Genomic DNA, 18745 nt, shown 5'->3' with positions numbered 1-18745 from the left:
GGGTTTCTCTGTATAGCTCTGGCTGTCCTGGAACTCACTCTGTACACCAGGCTGGCCTCGAACTCAGAGATCCATCTGCCTCTGCTTCCCAAGTGCTGGGATTAAAGACATGTGCCACCACCGCCTGCCTGCAATGGCAGCCACCACCGCCTGCCTGCAATGGCATCTTTTTATAACCTTAGTTTCTTTCTTTCTCCTTTTCTCTCTTTCCTTCTTTCTTTCTTTATTTCTTTAGTATAGAATAGAGTTTGTTCAGGGCATGGGGAGGGGAGTTAAGAGGGTAGTAGAGGTAGAGAAAGAGGGAGGGAGGGAGAGAGAGAGAGAGAGAGAGAGAGAGAGAGAGAGAGAGAGAGAGAGAGAGAGAAGAGATTAGAGAGGCCTGTCATGAACAAATGGAGAGAAGGGGAAAGGAATAGGAAAGGGAGGGGAAAAGGAAAGAGCCCAAGAGGGCAAGAGAGAAGCAAGAGAGATAACCCTAGTTTCTTTTTTTTTTTCTTTATTTTATGTATATAAGTGCACTGTTGCTGTCTTCAGACACACCAGAAGAGGACATAGGATCCCATTACAGATGGTTGTGAGCCATCATGTGGTTGCTGGGATTTGAACTCAGGACCTCTGGAAGAGCAGTCAGTGCTCTTAACCGCTGAGCCATCTCTCCAGCCCCCTAGTTTCTTTTTTTTCTTTTTCATTTTTTTAAGTTTTTCGAGACAGGGTTTCTCTGCATAGCCTTGGCTATCCTGGTACTCACTCTGTAGCCCAGGCTGGCCTCAAACTCAGAAATCCACCTGCCTCTGCCTCCCAAGTGCTGGGATTAAAGGCGTGTGCCACCACTACTCGGCTTATTATTGTTTTAAATGCTTATTTTTATTTACATGAATGAGTGCTTGTCTGTGTGAATGTATGCTATGTGTGCGAGGCTTTTAAGGACTGACGGTGTGGCTAGAGAGATGGCTCAGTGGTTAAGAGCATGGACTGCTGTTCCGAAGGTCGTGAGTTCAATTCCCAGCAACCACATGGTGGCTCACAACCACCCATAATGAGATCTGACACCTTCTTCTGGTGTGTCTGAACATAGCTACAGTGTACTTATTTATAATAATAAATAAATCTTTGGGCAGGAGTGAGGAGGGACCAAGTGAGTGTGGTAAACTGGAGCAAGCAGAGGTGAGCAGGGTCTACTGGAGCATTGACTGGAGGGAGCAGAGATCCTAAAAGTCAATTCCCAACAACCAGATGAAGGCTCACAACTATCTGTGCAGCTACAGTGTGTACTCATATACGTAGTAAATAAATGAATAAATAAATCTTTAAAAATGTACTTTTGTCAAGAGTGAATGATATGAGGTTTATATTATTAAAATTTACACCATCTAACTTTTGACTGTGGGTATAGAATGACCAGCCAGCCTCCTGTTCCTTCCCATAACAGTGTGTACCTCCTGGAACTAGAAGCCAGAATAAACCCTCTTTTTTTTTTTTGTTTTTTGTTTTTTGTTTTTTGTTTTTTTTCGAGTCAGGGTTTCTCTGTGTAGCCCTGGCTGTCCTGGTACTCACTCTGTAGACCAGGCTGGCCTCGAACTCAGAAATCCGCCTGCCTCTGCCTCCCAAGTGCTGGGATTAAAGGTGTGTGCCACCACCGCCCGGCCCTCCCTCCCTGTCTTTAGAAGAAAATGTATACCAAAGAATTGTTTTAAAGTAAATTTCTCTATGATTTGTTAATTAACACGGGTTGAGTTTTATAACACTATTTTTATATATCTATATATCTGGGATTTTAGGAGAAAAGGATCATGCATGGAAAAGGCTCCAGAAGCCTGGCTCAAGGAGTTGTCTCAGTCTACAGGCAGAAGGAGGCTGGTCTCCACCAGTCCAAGGTTAGCTTGTTCTCTGTAAGAAGTTTCAGTATATAACTTGAGAGGCAGAGGCAGGCAGATTTCTGAGTTGGAGGCCAGCCTGGTCTACAGAGTGAGTTCCAGGACAGCCAGGGCTACACAGAGAAACCCTGTCTCAAAACAAAACAAAACAAAACAACCCCCCCCAAAAAACCAAAAAACCAAAAACAAAAAACAAACAAAAAAATAGTTTCAGCATAGACAAAGACCCAAAAAGAACAAAGACTGATGGAAACAATTGTATCAGGAGATGGCTTGGGCCCTAAGTTTTAACACTTCCCCAAGTCCCAAGCCTACTAACGCACACGGAAGACTTCACTCTCACAGAATCTCCACAATTGCGTAAACCAAACTGTTGAAATTAATCTTTCTTCCTTCCTCCCCAGCTTTGCCTATTCTCATGTCTATATATAACCTCTATTGGTTGGCACCATCTAGAGAACCCCTGATTAATATGTCCTTTTACTTCTTGAAGGTCACTGAGAAAATGTTTCTCTTTAGGAACACATTCACTAATGTGATGCTTGGGCTTTGATAATTTGACAGGATCCCCAATCACCTAGGAGACACACCTCTAGTTGCATCTGTGAGACAGTGTTTCTAAAGATGAATAATTGACAGGAGAAGACACACCTCCAGGTGACTGGCACCATCCAAGGTGTGGCCCAGATATAAAGAAGCTGAAGGGACTTCTGAGACATCCAGTTTTTTGCACAGGATGGATGGATGGAGCAATCCATCTTTAAATGGATGTACTATACCCATGCTCAAGCTCAAGTATATCCTGAAGGCATTGTGTGAGTTATATGAAGAAGTGGCCCAAATGGCTATGGATCCTCTTTCTGTCTCCTCCACTCCCAAACGTGTGCCTATGTCCTCATGAGATCTTGTTTATGATTATAAAGAGAAGACTGGGCCTGGTCTATTGATGGCACAGAACACTGTGAAGGTACTGCCTGGAAATGGACTTCTGCAGGATCACAGCACATGAAGTGGTTGCCCACTATAAGTGCTCATGTTTGGGGACATACACAGACACACAGACACAACACACACACAGAGACACACACACATACACCCACACACATATACACACACACACAGACACACACACAGACACACAGACACATAGACACACCTACACACACAGACACACACATACAGACACACACATACAGACACACACACAGACACACACATACAGACACACACATACAGACACACACACAGACACACATACACACAGAGACACACAGACACATGCACAGACACACACAGACACACACACAGAGACACACACAATACACACACACATACACCCACACACACAGACACACACATACAGACACACACACACTCACACACACACACCCTCCTGGTGATGCTGTTTGGGAAGGCTATGGAACCTTGTGGGATGCTAGAGAATTAACGGGAACCTTGAAGCTGTTTAGCCTGGCCCCACTTCCAGCTCACACTTTGGTTATTGAGTGCGGGGGGGGGGGGGGGGGGGGGGGGGGTAGTAGAACCAATCATCTTCCTGCTTCTGCCTCCTCACCTTCCCTGCCTGCTGCCATGTATTTTCCACCATCATGGACTGAATCTCTCAGAAACAGTAGGCCAAGCCAAAGCCTTTCTCCCATAAGTTGCTTCTGTCAGGATATTTTAATCATACCAATTAGTAAGTAACTAAGACAACTTGAAACCAACACTTTTGTTTTTATTAGGGTGCAAATGGAGCCCAAGAACACCGACCTCCTTTATGAATCAACTCACTGACGAATTCATAGAAGAGTGGGCTGTCAGGAGGTCGGGGCTAATTGGAGGCGTGGATCTCTGTTCTCTCCTTTTCGTTCTCCCTCCTGATTTCTTGGAGGTGAGAAGCTTTCCTTTTCCATGAACTTCCTCCATGACACTTCTCCCCTGCCACAGGCCTAGCGACAATGCACCTGGACAGTCATTGACTTAAACCTATGAGACCATGAACAAATAAAATTTCTTCTCCTAAGCTATTTTGTCACGGCAACAAAAAAGTAAGACATCACTTTAGGTAATACATTCATCTTAGACTATGTTGAGAAAGAGATGGATAGATAGATAGGTAGATAGATGCAAAGAGAAACAGGAAATTCATAAAAGTATTTGGTCAGCTGTAGTGAATTACAATGAACGTGTCAGTCAACACTTGTTCTCAGGATGACCGCTGGGTCAGCTATGATTGGACCAGATACAGAGCCTGGTGATGAGAGAGCCTACTGCCAGTGTGAGAGCAGAAGCATTTTTCCTATGGTGTGGTTTCTTCATGGTTCTGATCATCTAGCCCAGTGGTTCTCAACCGTTCTAATGCTGCAACCATTTAGTACAGTTCCTTATGTTGTGGTGACCCCTAACCATAAAATTATTTCATTGCTACTGTAACTATTGGTAACTATAATTTCGTACTGTTATGAAACATAAGTATCTGATATACAGGATATTTGATATGGTATCCCTAAAGGGGTCGCCACCCACACACAGGTTGAAAATCACTCATCTAGCCTCCTTTGATGCCTGCCCATGTTTCTAGCTTGGTTCTTCACCTTTTCCTTTTGTCTCTTTTGTTTAAGATTTATTAGGCCAGGTGGTGGTGGCACATGCCTTTAATCCTAGCACTTGGGAGGCAGAGGCAGGTGGATTTCTGAGATTGAGGCCAGCCTTGGTCTACAGAGTGAGTTCCAGGACAGCCAGGGCTACACAGAGAAACTCTGTCTTGGAAAAACACAAAAAACAAACAAACAAACAAACAAACAAAAGATTTATTAAGATTTTATTTAAGATTTATTTATTTTTATTTTATTTTGTTTTTTTTGAGACAGGGTTTCTCTGTGTAGCCCTGGCTGTCCTGGAACTCATTCTGTAGACCAGGCTGGCCTCAAACTCAGAAATCTGCCTGCCTCTGCCTCCCAAGTGCTGGGATTAAAGGCATACGTCACCACTGCCTGGCTTATTTAAGATTTATTACACACACACACACACACACACACACACACACACACACACACACACACCTACTTGTATGCCTGTGTGCCACGCATGTGGAGGCCAGAAGAAGGCAGAAGATCCACCTGGAACTGGAGTTCCAGAATATTGTAAGCTGCCCAATGTGGATGCTAGAAATTAAACTCGGGTCCTCTGGGAGAGGAGCATGTATTTTAACTGCTGAGCCATGTCTCGAGCCTTCTCTTCTAACGCTCTATTGATTCAGTGAGCCCTCCAAAGATCTTTCAATGCATTCCATTTGTGTTTCAGTTAACCAGTACCAGTTTTTGTTACTGCTGAAGACCCTAGGAGTCTAGTAAGTCCATCATTTCTAGATATATTTAACCCCAAGGAGTTCAATCTTACAGCTTATAGTATGTATCTCTAAATAATACCACGAGTGATTTTGCAGCTAGTTTGGGAGTTCTGAGTTCCCCTTAAGTCTTGTATGCCTCAGGAAAAAGGAGACATGGCCAAGAAAAGAGTAGCTGTCTTTTAATTCTCAAAGTATCTGCAGTCCCATTTCAAATCAGAGCACTCTCTCTCTCTCTCTCTCTCTCCCTCTCTCTCTCTCTCCTCTCTCTCTCTCCTTTCTCTCTCTTTCTCTCTCTCTCTCTCTCTCTCTCTCCCTCCCTCCTCTCTCTGACTTTCACAATTCTTTTTTTAAAGATTTATTTATTTATTTGTTTGTTTATTTTATTGTATATGAGTACGCCACTGCTCTCTTCAGACACACTGGAAGAGCAGTCAGTGCTCTTAACTGCTGAGCCATCTCTCCAGCCCGACTTTCACAATTCTTAATTTGTACTCTCTTATCCACCCACTTAACACTAATTCAATGCTAACAGTGTCTTTGGCAGTATGTCAGGTATACTGAAGAAATCCAAAGATCAATGAGAAATAATCCCCAGAATACACTTTTGAATTTTAAATGAATTCAAATGAATTTTTGTTTGTTTGGTTTTTTTTGAGAAAGAAATTCACTGTGTAGCCCAGGTTGACCTGGAACTCGTTTTGTAAACCAGGCTAGCCTTGAACTTATAGAGGTCTGCCTGCTTCTACCTCGCAAGAGTGCTGGGATCAAAGGCATTTGTCCACCAGGACAAATGTTTTTTTATTTTATTTTATTTTTTATGTGTATGAGTACACTGTAGCTGTACAGATGGCTGTGGGGTATCATGTGTGTGGCTGCTGGGAACTGAACTTAGGACCTCTGCCAGCCCCACTTGCGTCGGTGTAATTTACTGTAGCTGTCTTCAGACACACCAGAAGAGGGCGTCAGATCTCATTACGGGTGGTTGTGAGCCACCATGTGGTTGCTGGGATCCGAACTCAGGACCTTTGGAAGAGCAGTCAGTGCTCTTACCCACTGAGCCATCTCATCAGCCCTGACAAATGTATTTTTTTAAGTAGGTAAACTTTAAAGATAGATTACTACTGAAGAAAGAAATAAAGGGGAATCCTTTTTATCTCTGGGTTACTGTCTCTAGGGGCAAGGTGATATTTATTTCTTTATAAGTTGAAGAAATCTTTATTAAAAAAACAAAATAAAAAATCTGGACCAGGTGTAGTGTGCATGCTTTAAATCCCAGCACTTGGGAGGGAAGAGGCAAGTAGATTTCTGTGTTTGCCACCAGCTTAGTCTATAGTGAGTTCCAGGTCAGCCATTGCTACATAGTGAGATCCTGTCTTTAGATAAATTCTAGGGTGGAGCTGGCAAGGGCCGTATCTACAAACAAGCTTAGATTACCTTGATAAGGAACACTGGGCTTCACAGTATTTTCCAGCTCTTCCAACTGTGAGTTCAGTGTCCAAGACAGGAGACTATGGCTAACCGAGACCCTACCTGTGCAATTAATTTCTGAATCTTCAGTACCCAGAGGTGACCCTCGCTTACTATAATAATATGAAATAAAACACCAGCATTTTCACGCCCCGGAAGAAACTATTGGCAGTTTTTGTCCAAGATTGCATATGCAGAGCCTTGGAGCAAGAACCCATAGTGCTCCACAGGGTTAAGTCTCCAGCTGGTTAGGTTTTGGTCGACTTGACACAAACTAGGGTCTATTGAGAAAATGCCTGCATTAGATTGGCCTCTAGGCAAGTCTGTGAGGGCATTTTCTTGATTAATGATCGCTGTAGAAGGGCCCAGACCACTGTGTACGGTGACACACCTGAAGCCCCTGGTTTGGAGAAGAAAGCAGGCTGAACAAACAAAAAAATCATGGGGGAGAATGCACGTAAAACAGTATTCCTGTATGGTCTCTGCTTCAGTTCCTGCCTCCAGCTTCCTGCCTGGTGTGACTTTCTGCTTTCACTTCCTTTGAGAATGGACAGTGTGGTTTTTGACATCCACTGTGGTCCTCTCCCTAAGTTGTTTCTGGTCATATGTTAATCACAGCAATAGAAAGTAAGTTAAGACGCAGCAGCCTTCGAGTTCAGTGATTCTGGTCGCAGCACAGAAGAAACCCATAACCAGTAGGAGGGCCCACGAGCCGACCTGTCACCCTGGTCTTGGGGTGAAGTCGGGCAGGTGAGTTGGCAGGTGAGGTGCTGCCCCGCCCGGGACCGGTGGAGGGGCGGGAACTCCCTCGGCTGCTGGGTGACTCAGGGAGCGCGCGCGGAAAACAACCTGGCCTTGAGAGTGGCAACTGACAAAGGCGGGGGCGCGCTCTGCGCGTGCACAACACACAGAGGAGCTTCCCAGAGCCCGGCAGCCCGAGCCCAGCGGGTGCGAGGGTCACCGGAGGGCATCCGGCGCGTGCGCGGTGAGTCCAGCCCGGCGACAGGATGCCGCCAGGAGGGCTGCGGGGAAACAGCTGCTGGACCGATGAGGTGCGCGAGGTTGGTGGCGGTGGTGGTGGGAGGCAGAGAGGCAGGGTGTGGCCGGATTCCCGGGCCCCACGGTGCTGGGTCTCCTGCCTCTTAGGAGCTCGAGCCACCATATTCATGTGGCTCCCCCGAGCCTCTTACTGAGTGGGAGAAAGGTCCTGCAAAGTAAGCAGTGCTAGAGTAAATGATAACTGTTCTGTTTCTTATCTTGCTGCCTGGGTCGGATGGGAGGCGGCTTTTAATAAGAGACCATTCATTAAAACAAAGGAAAGATTCAAAGGACCGTAAAGAGTCCTGGCTAAGAAATTGAGTAGACTCGCAAGGCTTGGGAGGAAAGGATCAAGAAATTCAAGACGGATTGAAGGGAGGATTGGCCCGGTAGAAAAGTGGTATCAGAACTGGGTCCACAAAGCACAACGGTGGTTTCAGCGTGCTGGCAAGTTGGAAGTGGAGAAGCGCACCCATAGCGCAGGTGCTGGTTCTTGGTCCTCTGGAGGTCAGGGGTCCGGCAAAAGAGCTACCCACTGCCCACTGCACACCCAGGCAGGATCTCTGAGAACAGTGAGAACAGTTTGTTCCTTGGCAGGTGGATTGGGGTGGGGGAGAAGGCCATGGGGAGAGCGCCAGTCAGCCAGCCAGCACTACGCAGCCTCCTGACCTCCTATTCGATCTGGGAAGCCCAATTTGCCCTTTTCCAGTCCCAGGACTTTGCCCTCCGGTTTGTTCTGAATGTAAAGCTTGGTACCTGGCACGCAGTAGATGCTCCACAGAAGGGCTGATGCCGATAATCCGAGCAAACACTGCTGTGCCAGTTAGGAAGGACCTGGAAGGAAGTAGGCTTTGTCCAAAGTAATGTAAAATGAAAACTTTAAAAAGTGTGTATGTGAGTGGAGCTGGGGAGATCGCGAAACGGACAAAGCCTTGCAGGCATGAGGACAGGAAATTGGATTCTCAACACCCACTTCAAAGGCTGGTCTTGCTGGGGAGTCTGTAACTCCAGTCCATGGAGTGGGGGCAGGCCGAGATAAAGGGGTCCTCGAGACTTGCTGGACAGCTACCCTAGCCAAATAGGTGAGCAGCAGGCTCAGTGAGAGATTGCCAAATAAAAAAGTAAGTAAGTAAGTAAAGTAGAGAGGGGCTGAGGAAGACATTCTCCCGGGATCTCTGGCCGCCATACACATACACCACCCCAAAAACGAAAGTGTACACACGAAAGTATAATAAAGTCAATGATATTGTGACTAGCAAAACACAGCACATACCCCGGTGAGAGTAGCTTCCATAAGTTGTAGCGAAGTGCTTCATTCACTGTTTTTAAGGTACTTGTATTTATTTTGATTATGTGTGTGTGTGTGTGTGTGTGTGTGTGTGTGTGTGTGTGTGTGTGTGTGTGCATGTTTGTAGGTATGTGCTTCTGAGTGCAGGGACTCCCTGAGGTCAGATGCCTCCCAATCCCCATGGAGCTGGAGTTCCAAGTGGTTGTGAGCTAAGTGACATTGGTGAGGGGGAACTGAACTCAGGTCCTCTGGAAGAGCAGCGGGCATTCTTAATCACTGAGCCCTCTCTCCAGCCCCTCAATTTACTATGTGACCCAAAGTCAAAACTAAAAATGGAAACTACCAGATACTCTAGCAGAGGTGGTCCCTAGGTGTCACTTGCCTCTTCTGAATGGAGCCAGAACCTTATGGCGTGTTTTTAAAGGAGAGGAAAGAGGACATGAACTGGGACCTGGCAGCACCATTCTTGCTCAGCCACATGGCCTCATTGAATTTCTTCCAGGGCACAGGATTCGCCAACAGCTGGCTTGCCTCTCTCTCGGATCAGCAGATTACTGCGGCAAACAGTGCCTTGGTTGATTCTGCTCCAGTTCAAATCAATGGCTTTTTATTTAACTATGGAGAGGGGGTGTGTCTGAGAGCTGTCACCAAAGCAGTGTGGCATTTGCCAAGCTTGACAGTCCACAGCCTGGTGTTTGTTTATTGACAGGCTGAAGAACTTTAAATCTGTGGCTCTGTAGTTGTGAAAACATAGACTGGACAGACCCACTGCTCTATAAAAAGACTGTATGGGCTCCTTTCTCTATCCCTTTCAACTTTCCAGGTAGAGCCAGGGAAGTCTGGCTAAGGGTAAATAGCTGTTGTTTAATTTGGGTTAAGACTCATACCACTTGTCTGACTATGTATTGACAAAGAGAAGAGAAGAAAAGAGAAGAGAGAGAAGGGAAAAGAAGAGAAGAAGAGAAGAGAGACGTGTCTCTTTCACCCTCTTCTTAATTCATAGGATTTTTTTTTTTTTTTTTTTGAGGCAGGGTTTCTTTGTGTAGCCCTGGCTGTCCTGGAACTCACTCTGTAGACTAGGCTGGCCTCGAACTCAGAAATCCCCCTGCCTCTGCCTCCCAGTGCTGGGATTAAAGGCATGTGCCACCACCGCCCAGCAACTTTTCTTTCCTTTTCTTTCTTTCTTTCTTTCTTTCTTTCTTTCTTTCTTTCTTTCTTTCTTTCTCTCTCTCTCTCTCTCTCTCTCTCTCTCTCTCTCTCTCTCTTTCTTTCTTTCTTTCTTTCTTTCTTCTTTAAGATTTATTTATTTATTATGTACACAGTGCTCTGCCTGCATATATACCTGCACACCATATTCAGGACCTCTGGAAGAACAGTAAGTGCCCTGAACCTCTGAGGTTGCCATCTCTTCAGCCCACAATCAGAGCTCTTAATAGCCAAACTATTGCTCCTGTCACCCCTGCCCTCACTCCAGTAGTTTCTAACATTTTGAATTTCCTTTCTTTTTCTTTTTCTTTCTTTCTTTCTTTTCTTCAAAACAGGGTCTCATTATGTAGCTCTGGCTGTCCTGGAACTCACTCAGGAGACTAAGCTGGACTCAAACTTACAGAGATCTGCCAGCCTCTGCCTCCTGAGTGCTGGGATTAAAGACACGTGCTGCTACAGCAGGTTTTAACGATCAGGTTAGACCTCTTATACTTCAAACTTTAGCCCTCAGTAGAGGACCATTTATCACAAACATACTTCCTATTTTAACAAAAGGCCCTGCCTTACTTGATGACAGTTGAGTGCCCGCCCCCATACCTCCCCGAGACCCACTTACTATATTCCAGAACAGACTTTTTGAGACATAATTTATAGAATATTTACATCAAAAACTCCTGGGCTGGAGAGATGGCTCAGCAGTTGAGAGTACTGGCCAGTTTTCCAGAGGTCCTGAGTTCAGTTCCCAGCAACCATATGGTGGCTCACAACCACCTGTAATGGGATCCGATGCCCTTGTCTGGCATGTCAGAAGACAGTTACAGTGTACTCATATAAATAAAATAAATCTTAAAAAAAAAAAAAAACTACCACCACCACCAACAACAACAACAACAAACCTCCTAGACATTTGTTAAATGCTGCAGGCCAGCCCACTGAACCAGAACTTTCTGACGGGGGTTCTGTGCTTAATTTGTATTTGTCTCTGGTGATTCACATCCCTGTGGTTACCTGCAAGCCATGGGGTGGTGGTTAGTGTGGAGGACTAGGCCCTCTCCTTCACACCCTTCTCTGTTATTACTTGGTTCTATAATGAGCAAGAGCCCTTTTCTTAACTTGCATATGTTAAAGAGGTTGTTCAAAGGACTATATCAGTGGTAAATAAGAGCTTGAAAGGGCATTCAAGGTTATTAACCCCAGAGAAACAAGAAAGACTGACTGTGCCAATGTTGACCAGGAGGCAGAGCAGATCCAGCTCACACTGCTGGTGGGAATGTCAAACCAAAGACTGCTTTAGAAAGAGCTTAACATTTCCTTATAAGTTAAGGAATCCTATCACGTGACCCAAACATTCCACTACTGAGTCTGGCCCTATGGTAACAGAGGAACCAGTTAGGTAATAGGAACAACCAGTTGTTTATCCGGTACCCTGATAATCATAGTGTACAGATAAACATACAACACAGGTACCTATAACATATGTGTATCCACAGCAGCCTATGTATAGCCATAACATAGTATTGTGCAGCTGTAAAGAATGATGAGATATTACTACATGCTACTGCATGGTAAGAGCTCAAAATAATTTTTTCTGAAAGGAAGAGGCAGCCATAGAGAGTGCGTAGCATCTTGTTCCCTTTTGCATACAAATCAAGGGGAATTGCCAGTTCTTTTCTGACCTCAAGCTTTTTGGTGTCTTCAAAGAAGAATCAAAGACTTGTGTAAGGGAATATTAGTCTCAGTGTCATTGGCTATTTAACGATGGTTCTTTGTATTTACCTATGTCATTTATTTAGTTTATTAACTGAACACATATTATGTGCTAGCTCTAGAGCAGACAGCAAGTAGTATGTCAGTGAACAAAATAAGACATGATGCCTTGCCTTTGTGAAAGTTTATACTTTGTCAAACGAACCACCAAATAATTAAACAAATAAGTAAATTTGTTATTGATTCTTTGGAAGAGGCATTGGAGTCAAGGAAGACTGGTCTAGGTGTTTGGTTTTGTTTGTTTTAGTTTTTCAAAATAAGAGTTTCTCTGTGTGACCCTGGATGTCCGGAAACTCACTGTGTAGAGACCAGGCTGGCCTTAAACTCAGAGATCCGCCTGCCTCTGCCTCCTTAAAGATGTGCACCACCACCCACCACCCAGCTCTGATTTTAGTTCGTAATTACTTATTATAAGGCATCATAATCTTCTCAGGAGTGAGCATGCCTTAGACTACAATAATGCTTAGTTTTTAAAAACTATTTATTAATTAATGTGTGTGTGTGCCTGCACATTCCTGCAAATGCCAAGGTCTGCATGTGGAGGTGAGGAGGTAATTCCTGGGAGGCAGCCCCTCTTGTTTCTGCCTCAGCACTGTATAGCCTATCCACATTGGCTGTCCTGGGAGCTTTGAGGTGATTTTCTTGTCTTCACCCCATCTCAATGTAAGAGTGCTGGAATTACAGATTGTGTGGCTTCCAGGAATTGATCGAAGCTCGCGAGGTGGACCATGTCCCCAGTCTCTCATCTGTCCTTTAAGTAGAGTAAGGTGATCAATTTCATGGTTTTCTGTTCTGTAGACAGATTTCTTCTTTCTTTTGGGGGTGGGCATCAAACTTAGGGCCTTGCACAGGCTAAGCGCAAGACCTACCCTTGAGCTTACAGCCCAACTCTCCTTCCCTTCTCAAGATTTTATTAGAGATATATCTTTTTTTTTTTTTTTTTTTTAATTTCATGTATGTGAGCACACTGTAGCTGTCTTCAGACACACCAGAAGAGGGCATCGGATCCCATTACAGATGGTTGTGAGCCACCATGTGGTTGCTGAGAATTGAACTCAGGACCTCTGGAAGTGCAGTTAGTGCTCTTAACCGCGGAGCCATCTCTCCAATCCCGAGATATATCTATTTTCAAAAATTTTGTTTATTTAGTTTTATTTGTATGAATTTTTGCCTGCACCACATGTGTGCCTAGGACCCAAGGAGGCAAGAAGAGATGATTTATCCCCTGGGACTGGAGTTGTGAGCTGCCCCGTGGGTGCTGGGAATTGAACCCGTGTCCTCTGGAAGAGCAGCCAGTGTTTTAAACCCCTTAATCCATCTCTCTAGCTTGTATTAAAAATATTACTCAAAGATGAGTCCTAGTTTTCATGTTTTAAAGACCATGGCATGCTGCTGCCATGATTCCAGTCAGGAATCTGTCATACTCTTTCAGGAAGAAGGTGGTGTGTGTGAACTCCAGTGGTCTTTCAGATAGGAAACACTGGAGCGATTAGTGGATATCAGTAAACAGAATAGAACTCAGGTGATGTACATGCCTTTAACCCCAGCATTCAGTAGGCAGGGGCAGATAGGTGAATCTCTGAATTGAGGCCAGCCTGGTCTACAGAGAGAATTTCAGGACAGCCAGCACTACAAAGTGAGAGCCTGTCTTGAAAAACAAACAAACAAAAACAATTGAAGTAAAAAAAATCTCTTTCACAATTTCACATGTGTATACAATGTTTCTTGATCATATACATACCTAGCTCCCCTTCCACTCTCTCTAGACCTCTACGATTCCTTTCCTACCTTCATGTTTCCCTATTTCTTTGTATTCCATGATATTCAATTAGTTCTGTCTGCATATGTATGGGTGTGGAAACATGAGGAGCAAGTGCAACCTACCAGTAGCCACACCCCTGGGGCAAAAACCACCACCCCTCCCCAGGCAACAACTGCCAATAATTCTTCATCGGAGGGCGGGGCCTCATGGCCCCTCCCCCACCCAGATGGAATGCTGTCCGTCTTGATCTTCCGCCGGGAATATGTATGTGGGTCTGTGAATGCAACAGGCCTATCAGGTCCAGAAGAAACATCTCACAGCGTTCCTCCCCCTCCTCAAGCTTTCCACCCCTTTCTCCGCCCGCTGTGTTCCCTGAACTCTGTGGAGGAGATAAAGCAGAGTGTGATATAGATGATCCATTTAGAGGCTAACCAGCACTTAGCCTCAGCCAACCAGTTGTGGGCCTTAACTTTGACCCATTGTAGAAACTTCTCTTGCTGAGGTTGAGAACAACACTAATGCATGGGTGTGAACATAAATATTTAGAAGGCAGTTTGACAAGGTGTCTGTTTAACAAAACAAATGCTTTTTGTAGTTTCCCCACTAGGGCTTAGGACCTTCCTCTCCGCGTGCACGGGCTTTTGACCAGGATGTTAGTGCCAGGCATTATTCCCTATGCGGCAGGCCTCAAATGTGATCTGAAATCAGATGGTTATTCATGAACAGTAATGACACTGTTGTCTCGGTGAGTGCATCTTGCCTGACAATTTTTTATCAATTTTTAGGGCCCATGATTGGCTCTCAATGCCCTTTTCCCTAGTCTCCATTACCACATCTTTCTTTCTTGTTTGTAAGGATGTCCTGAGAGAATCACAAGACCTTGCTGGGCTACATAGGCAACAGCATTCCTTTGATCTACCGATGCAGTTGACTGCCTGCCAGAGAATGAGGATAGTCTGGCATGACCTGCTTCTTCTTCTTCTTCTTCTTCTTCTTTTTTTTTTTATTACCCTGTGCTGACTCCCAGTGGCCTGTTTCCTTCCGAGGACTCAAAGGCCATTTGTCTTAATCAAGTGGCAGAAATCCAATTCACTGCCATAAGCCAAGGTGGAGGTAGAGAAGAAAAATGTATTAGCTCTTGTGAAAATAAAACCGGAAAGGAATCAGTCACCATTATGACTGGATTGAGTTACATCCTCAGGACCCACTCTCTCTCTCAGTTCTATTTTTGAGTCAAAAGCAGCAATTTCAGGTGATGTCTCATAGCTCTTATTGTCAATGATGGTGGTGATGGCGATTAACACTTCAGTCATGATGAACTGTTCTAAGTCTCTGGTTACTTGAATTTAATTGGTTTCGACAAAATCAGTCAGCAAATATTCGTAGATAACTTTTCATCCACCTGGTCAATGATAATACTAGCTGTCTAGGGTTTTACTGCTGTGAACAGACACCATGACCAAGGAAAGTCTTATAAAGGACAACATTTAATTGGGGCTGGCTTACAGGTTCAGAAGTTCAGTCCATTATCATCATGGCGGGAACATGTCAGCATCCAGGCAGGCATGGTGCAGGAGGAGCTGAGAGTTCTACATCTTCATCTGAAGGCTGCTAGCCAAATACTGACTTCCAGGAAGCTAGGAAGAGGGTCTTAAAACCCACACCCACAGTGATACACCTACTCCAAGGCCAAACCTCCCCCAACAGGGCCACACCTTCTAATAGTGCCACTCCCTGAGCCAAGCATATACAAACCATCACACTAGCTTTCCAGTTTAACAAAAAAATAGTAATAAAAACCAGCTGAGAGCTTATGTTCCAGGCACTCCATTAGACATTCTCTTATCAAATCATATAAGGATGGTTGGATAAACATGCTGGGAAGGTTGGTAAATTGATCACAAAATCAAAATTTCAAATCAGCAGCTGGTCGTCAAGCCTGATGTCCTCATTCTTGGGAGGTGGGAACAGAGGATCAAGGCCAAGTGTGGCCATGTGAGAGCTCAAGTTAGCCTGGGCAACATGAGACCCTGACTCAAAAGCCTATAAAAACAATTTGAAATTAGATTTTCTTGGCTCCAGGCCTGGGCTCCAAACCTTCATAGTTCCTCTTACAATTATTTGTAGGACCAATGACAGAGCAGAGCCATCAAGTAGTATGCCTTTTTTATATGTTTCTGAGCATGAATATTTTTCCTCTTGTTGAGAATAGATTTTTTTTTCCTTCACATAGTGTATCTTGATTATGGTTTCCCCTCTGTCTACGCCTTCCAGTTCCTCCCTACCTTCCCTCCCATCCGGATCCACTCCCCCTTTTTTCCTCATTAGAAAACAAACAGGCTTCTAAGGGATAATAACAAAATATTCTGTAATAAAATAAAATATAACAGGAAAAATACATTGGGATAGGACAAAACAAACAAACAGAAGGAAAAGAGCCCGAGGGAAGGCACAAGAAAGTTCATACACTCAGGAATCTCATGGAAAGACTAAACTGGAAGCTATAATGTAGGCACAAAGGACCTGTACGGCTGTTAGCCCTCAACTGCTAGGCACTGAGCATGAATTTTTTTTTTTTTTTTTTGAGACAGGGTTTCTCTGTGTAGCCCTGGCTGTCCTGGAACTCAGAACCAGGCTGGCCTCGAACTCAGAAATCCGCCTGCCTCTGCCTCTCAAGTGCTGGGATTAAAGGCGTGCGCCACCAAGCCCCGGCTGAGCATGAATCTTAAGAATACGGTTAGCAGTGGTACTTGAGAGATGGCCCAACAGGTAAAGTCACTAGCTTTGCAAACCTCATGGCCTGAGTTTGGTTCCCATTCAAATGGGAATGGAACCCATTCAAAAAGCTAGAATGACACTCATTCGTAATACCAGTGGATAGAAGACAAGAGAATCTCTGGGCACTCAAGGGTCAGCTAGCCTGGTGTACAAGGTCCAGCATCAAGCAACAAAGAGATTCTACCTCAAACAAGATGGAAGGCCAGGACTGACACCTGAAGTTGACGTCTAACCTCTCTATATGTGTGTGCCTGTCTACATAAGATACATACATAAACACACTCAATCAAGTAGGGGCAGGGCATACAAATTTCAATCTCAGACCCTTCTGAGTTTGAGAGCTGCAAGCGCTTTGTATAGGACTTTTTCTTCTGACTGCCACCGAGGTCTCCTCAACCATGCCTTTCAGCCAGGATCCCCCCTCCTGGCCATTGTTGCTTTTATCGGTCTTCCCTCCCGTTCTTCCTCAGCAGGGTCTTTTACTATCATGGCTCCTGACCTACACCTTGGACAGCTCTCCATGAACCATCCCGCAATCTCAGACTCTAGGTCTCATGCTTTTTTTCTTTTCTCTCAGAATTTTAAGTTAGGGCTCTCTGGGCTGGAAAGATGGTACAGTGTGTTAAGACACTTGACACCAAGCTTGATGACCTGGGATCCATCTCCAGGATCCATGTGGTAGAAGGGGAGAACCAACTCCTCCATACACATGCACTTGCCAAGCCAAATAAGTGTAGTAAATAAGTAAATAAATTAAGAAAGAAAGAAAGAGAGAAAGAAAGAAAGAATGCTAAGGATATTTATTTTCCCTACTTGTAATCTCTGTCTTTCTCTACCCCCCTCCCTCCAATCTCCACCTGTGCCTCTGTCTCTGTGTCCGACTCTGTCTTCGACTCTGCGTATGACTCTGTCTGTCTCTGTCTCTATCTACCTCTCCCAAGGATCTCTCTCTATTAGCTCAGGCTGGTCTTGAACCCAAGATCCATCTGCTTCTAGCCCCCAAGTGCTGGAATTCTAGGTACACACCAGCACACTCCTTGTTGAGTGAATGTGTAGGGGTGTTCCAAGTCCTGCTGTCCCAGTAGAGAAATGAGAAAAGAGAATCAACCCAGTTTTATGCAGTTTAAAAGTAAGAAGCTGCCGGGTGGTGGTGGTGCACGCCTTTAATCCTAGCACTTGGGAGGCAGAGGCAGGTGGAAACCCTGTCTCGAAAAAAAACAAAACAAAACAAACAAACAAAGAAAAGCATCAGCTTGCTGTAGAAGCATAGATGCACCATTGACAGTTTCCCTTTCGCATCAAGGATGTGCCAGGAAGAGCTTAATTGGTACACCAGTGTGTGTGTGTGTGTGTGTGTGTGTGTGTGTGTGTGTGTGTGTGTGTGCTCTCTCGGGCATGCGTGAGTGCACGAGTGCATGTGGGTGTGTTGCCAGGAACTGGGCACTGAGTTCAGGGCCTGGCAAATGTTAAGCACATTATACTGATATACACTTGTGGTCCCTGATTTTACTTCCTTATTTTGTTTGTTGGTTGGTTGGTTTGTTTGGATACAGGGTTTCACTGTGGAGCCCTGGGCTTTCCTGGAACTCACTCTGTAGACCAGGTTGGCTTGAATTTAGAGATCCACTGACCTCTGCCTTCCCAGTGTTTGGATTAAAGGCACGCACAACCGTGTCTGGCTTGATTTTAGTTCTTCCTTTTTTCTTTTCTTTAAATCCTTTGTATTTTTTTTATTGTTGTTGTTTTCTTTCTTTTTATTTATTTTATGTGTATGAGTACACTGTAGCTGTACAGATGGCCATGAGCCATCATGTGTGTGGCTGCTGGGAACTGAACTCAGGACCTCTGCCAGCCCTGCTCTCTCTGCCCCACTCGCTCTGACCCAATTCACTGTAGCTGACTTCAGACACACCAGAAGAGGGCGTCAGATCTCATTATGGGCGGTTGTGAGCCACCATGTGGTTGCTGGGTTCCAAACTCAGGATCTTCGGAAGAGCAGTCAGTGCTCTTACCCACTGAGCCATCTTGCCAGCCCCCGATTTTAGTTCTTAATTGCTTATTGTAAGACATGAACATGTTCTAAAGAGTGAACCTGCCTTAGATTACAATGCTCATTAGGCATCCAACTTGCCTTGAAGAAAGGGTGTGCTGCCAGGCAGTGGTGGCACACACCTTTAATCCCAGCACTTGGGAGGCAGAGGCAGGTGGATTTCTGA

The 18745-nt window shown here is 44.9% G+C and overlaps 1 protein-coding gene and 1 long non-coding RNA gene across 2 annotated transcripts in view; both read left to right on the top strand.

Annotated features, from left to right (window-relative positions):
* Positions 1-3702, top strand: part of LOC116087235 — a 6407-nt gene extending 2705 nt beyond the window's left edge. The window contains exons 2-3 of the long non-coding RNA XR_004117321.1: positions 1779-1874; positions 3617-3702. This is a non-coding gene — a long non-coding RNA (uncharacterized LOC116087235). The remainder of the gene's footprint in view (positions 1-1778; positions 1875-3616) is intronic.
* A 3995-nt stretch (positions 3703-7697) lies between these two features.
* Positions 7698-18745, top strand: part of Arhgef37 (Rho guanine nucleotide exchange factor 37) — a 46196-nt gene continuing 35148 nt past the window's right edge. The window contains exon 1 of the mRNA XM_031366246.1: positions 7698-7751. Coding sequence (XP_031222106.1) covers positions 7698-7751 — 54 coding nt within the window. The remainder of the gene's footprint in view (positions 7752-18745) is intronic.

This window comes from Mastomys coucha, unplaced genomic scaffold, assembly GCF_008632895.1.
Source record: "Mastomys coucha isolate ucsf_1 unplaced genomic scaffold, UCSF_Mcou_1 pScaffold13, whole genome shotgun sequence".
Taxonomy (NCBI): domain Eukaryota; kingdom Metazoa; phylum Chordata; class Mammalia; order Rodentia; family Muridae; genus Mastomys; species Mastomys coucha.
This window is presented reverse-complemented; position numbering and strand designations above follow the sequence as displayed.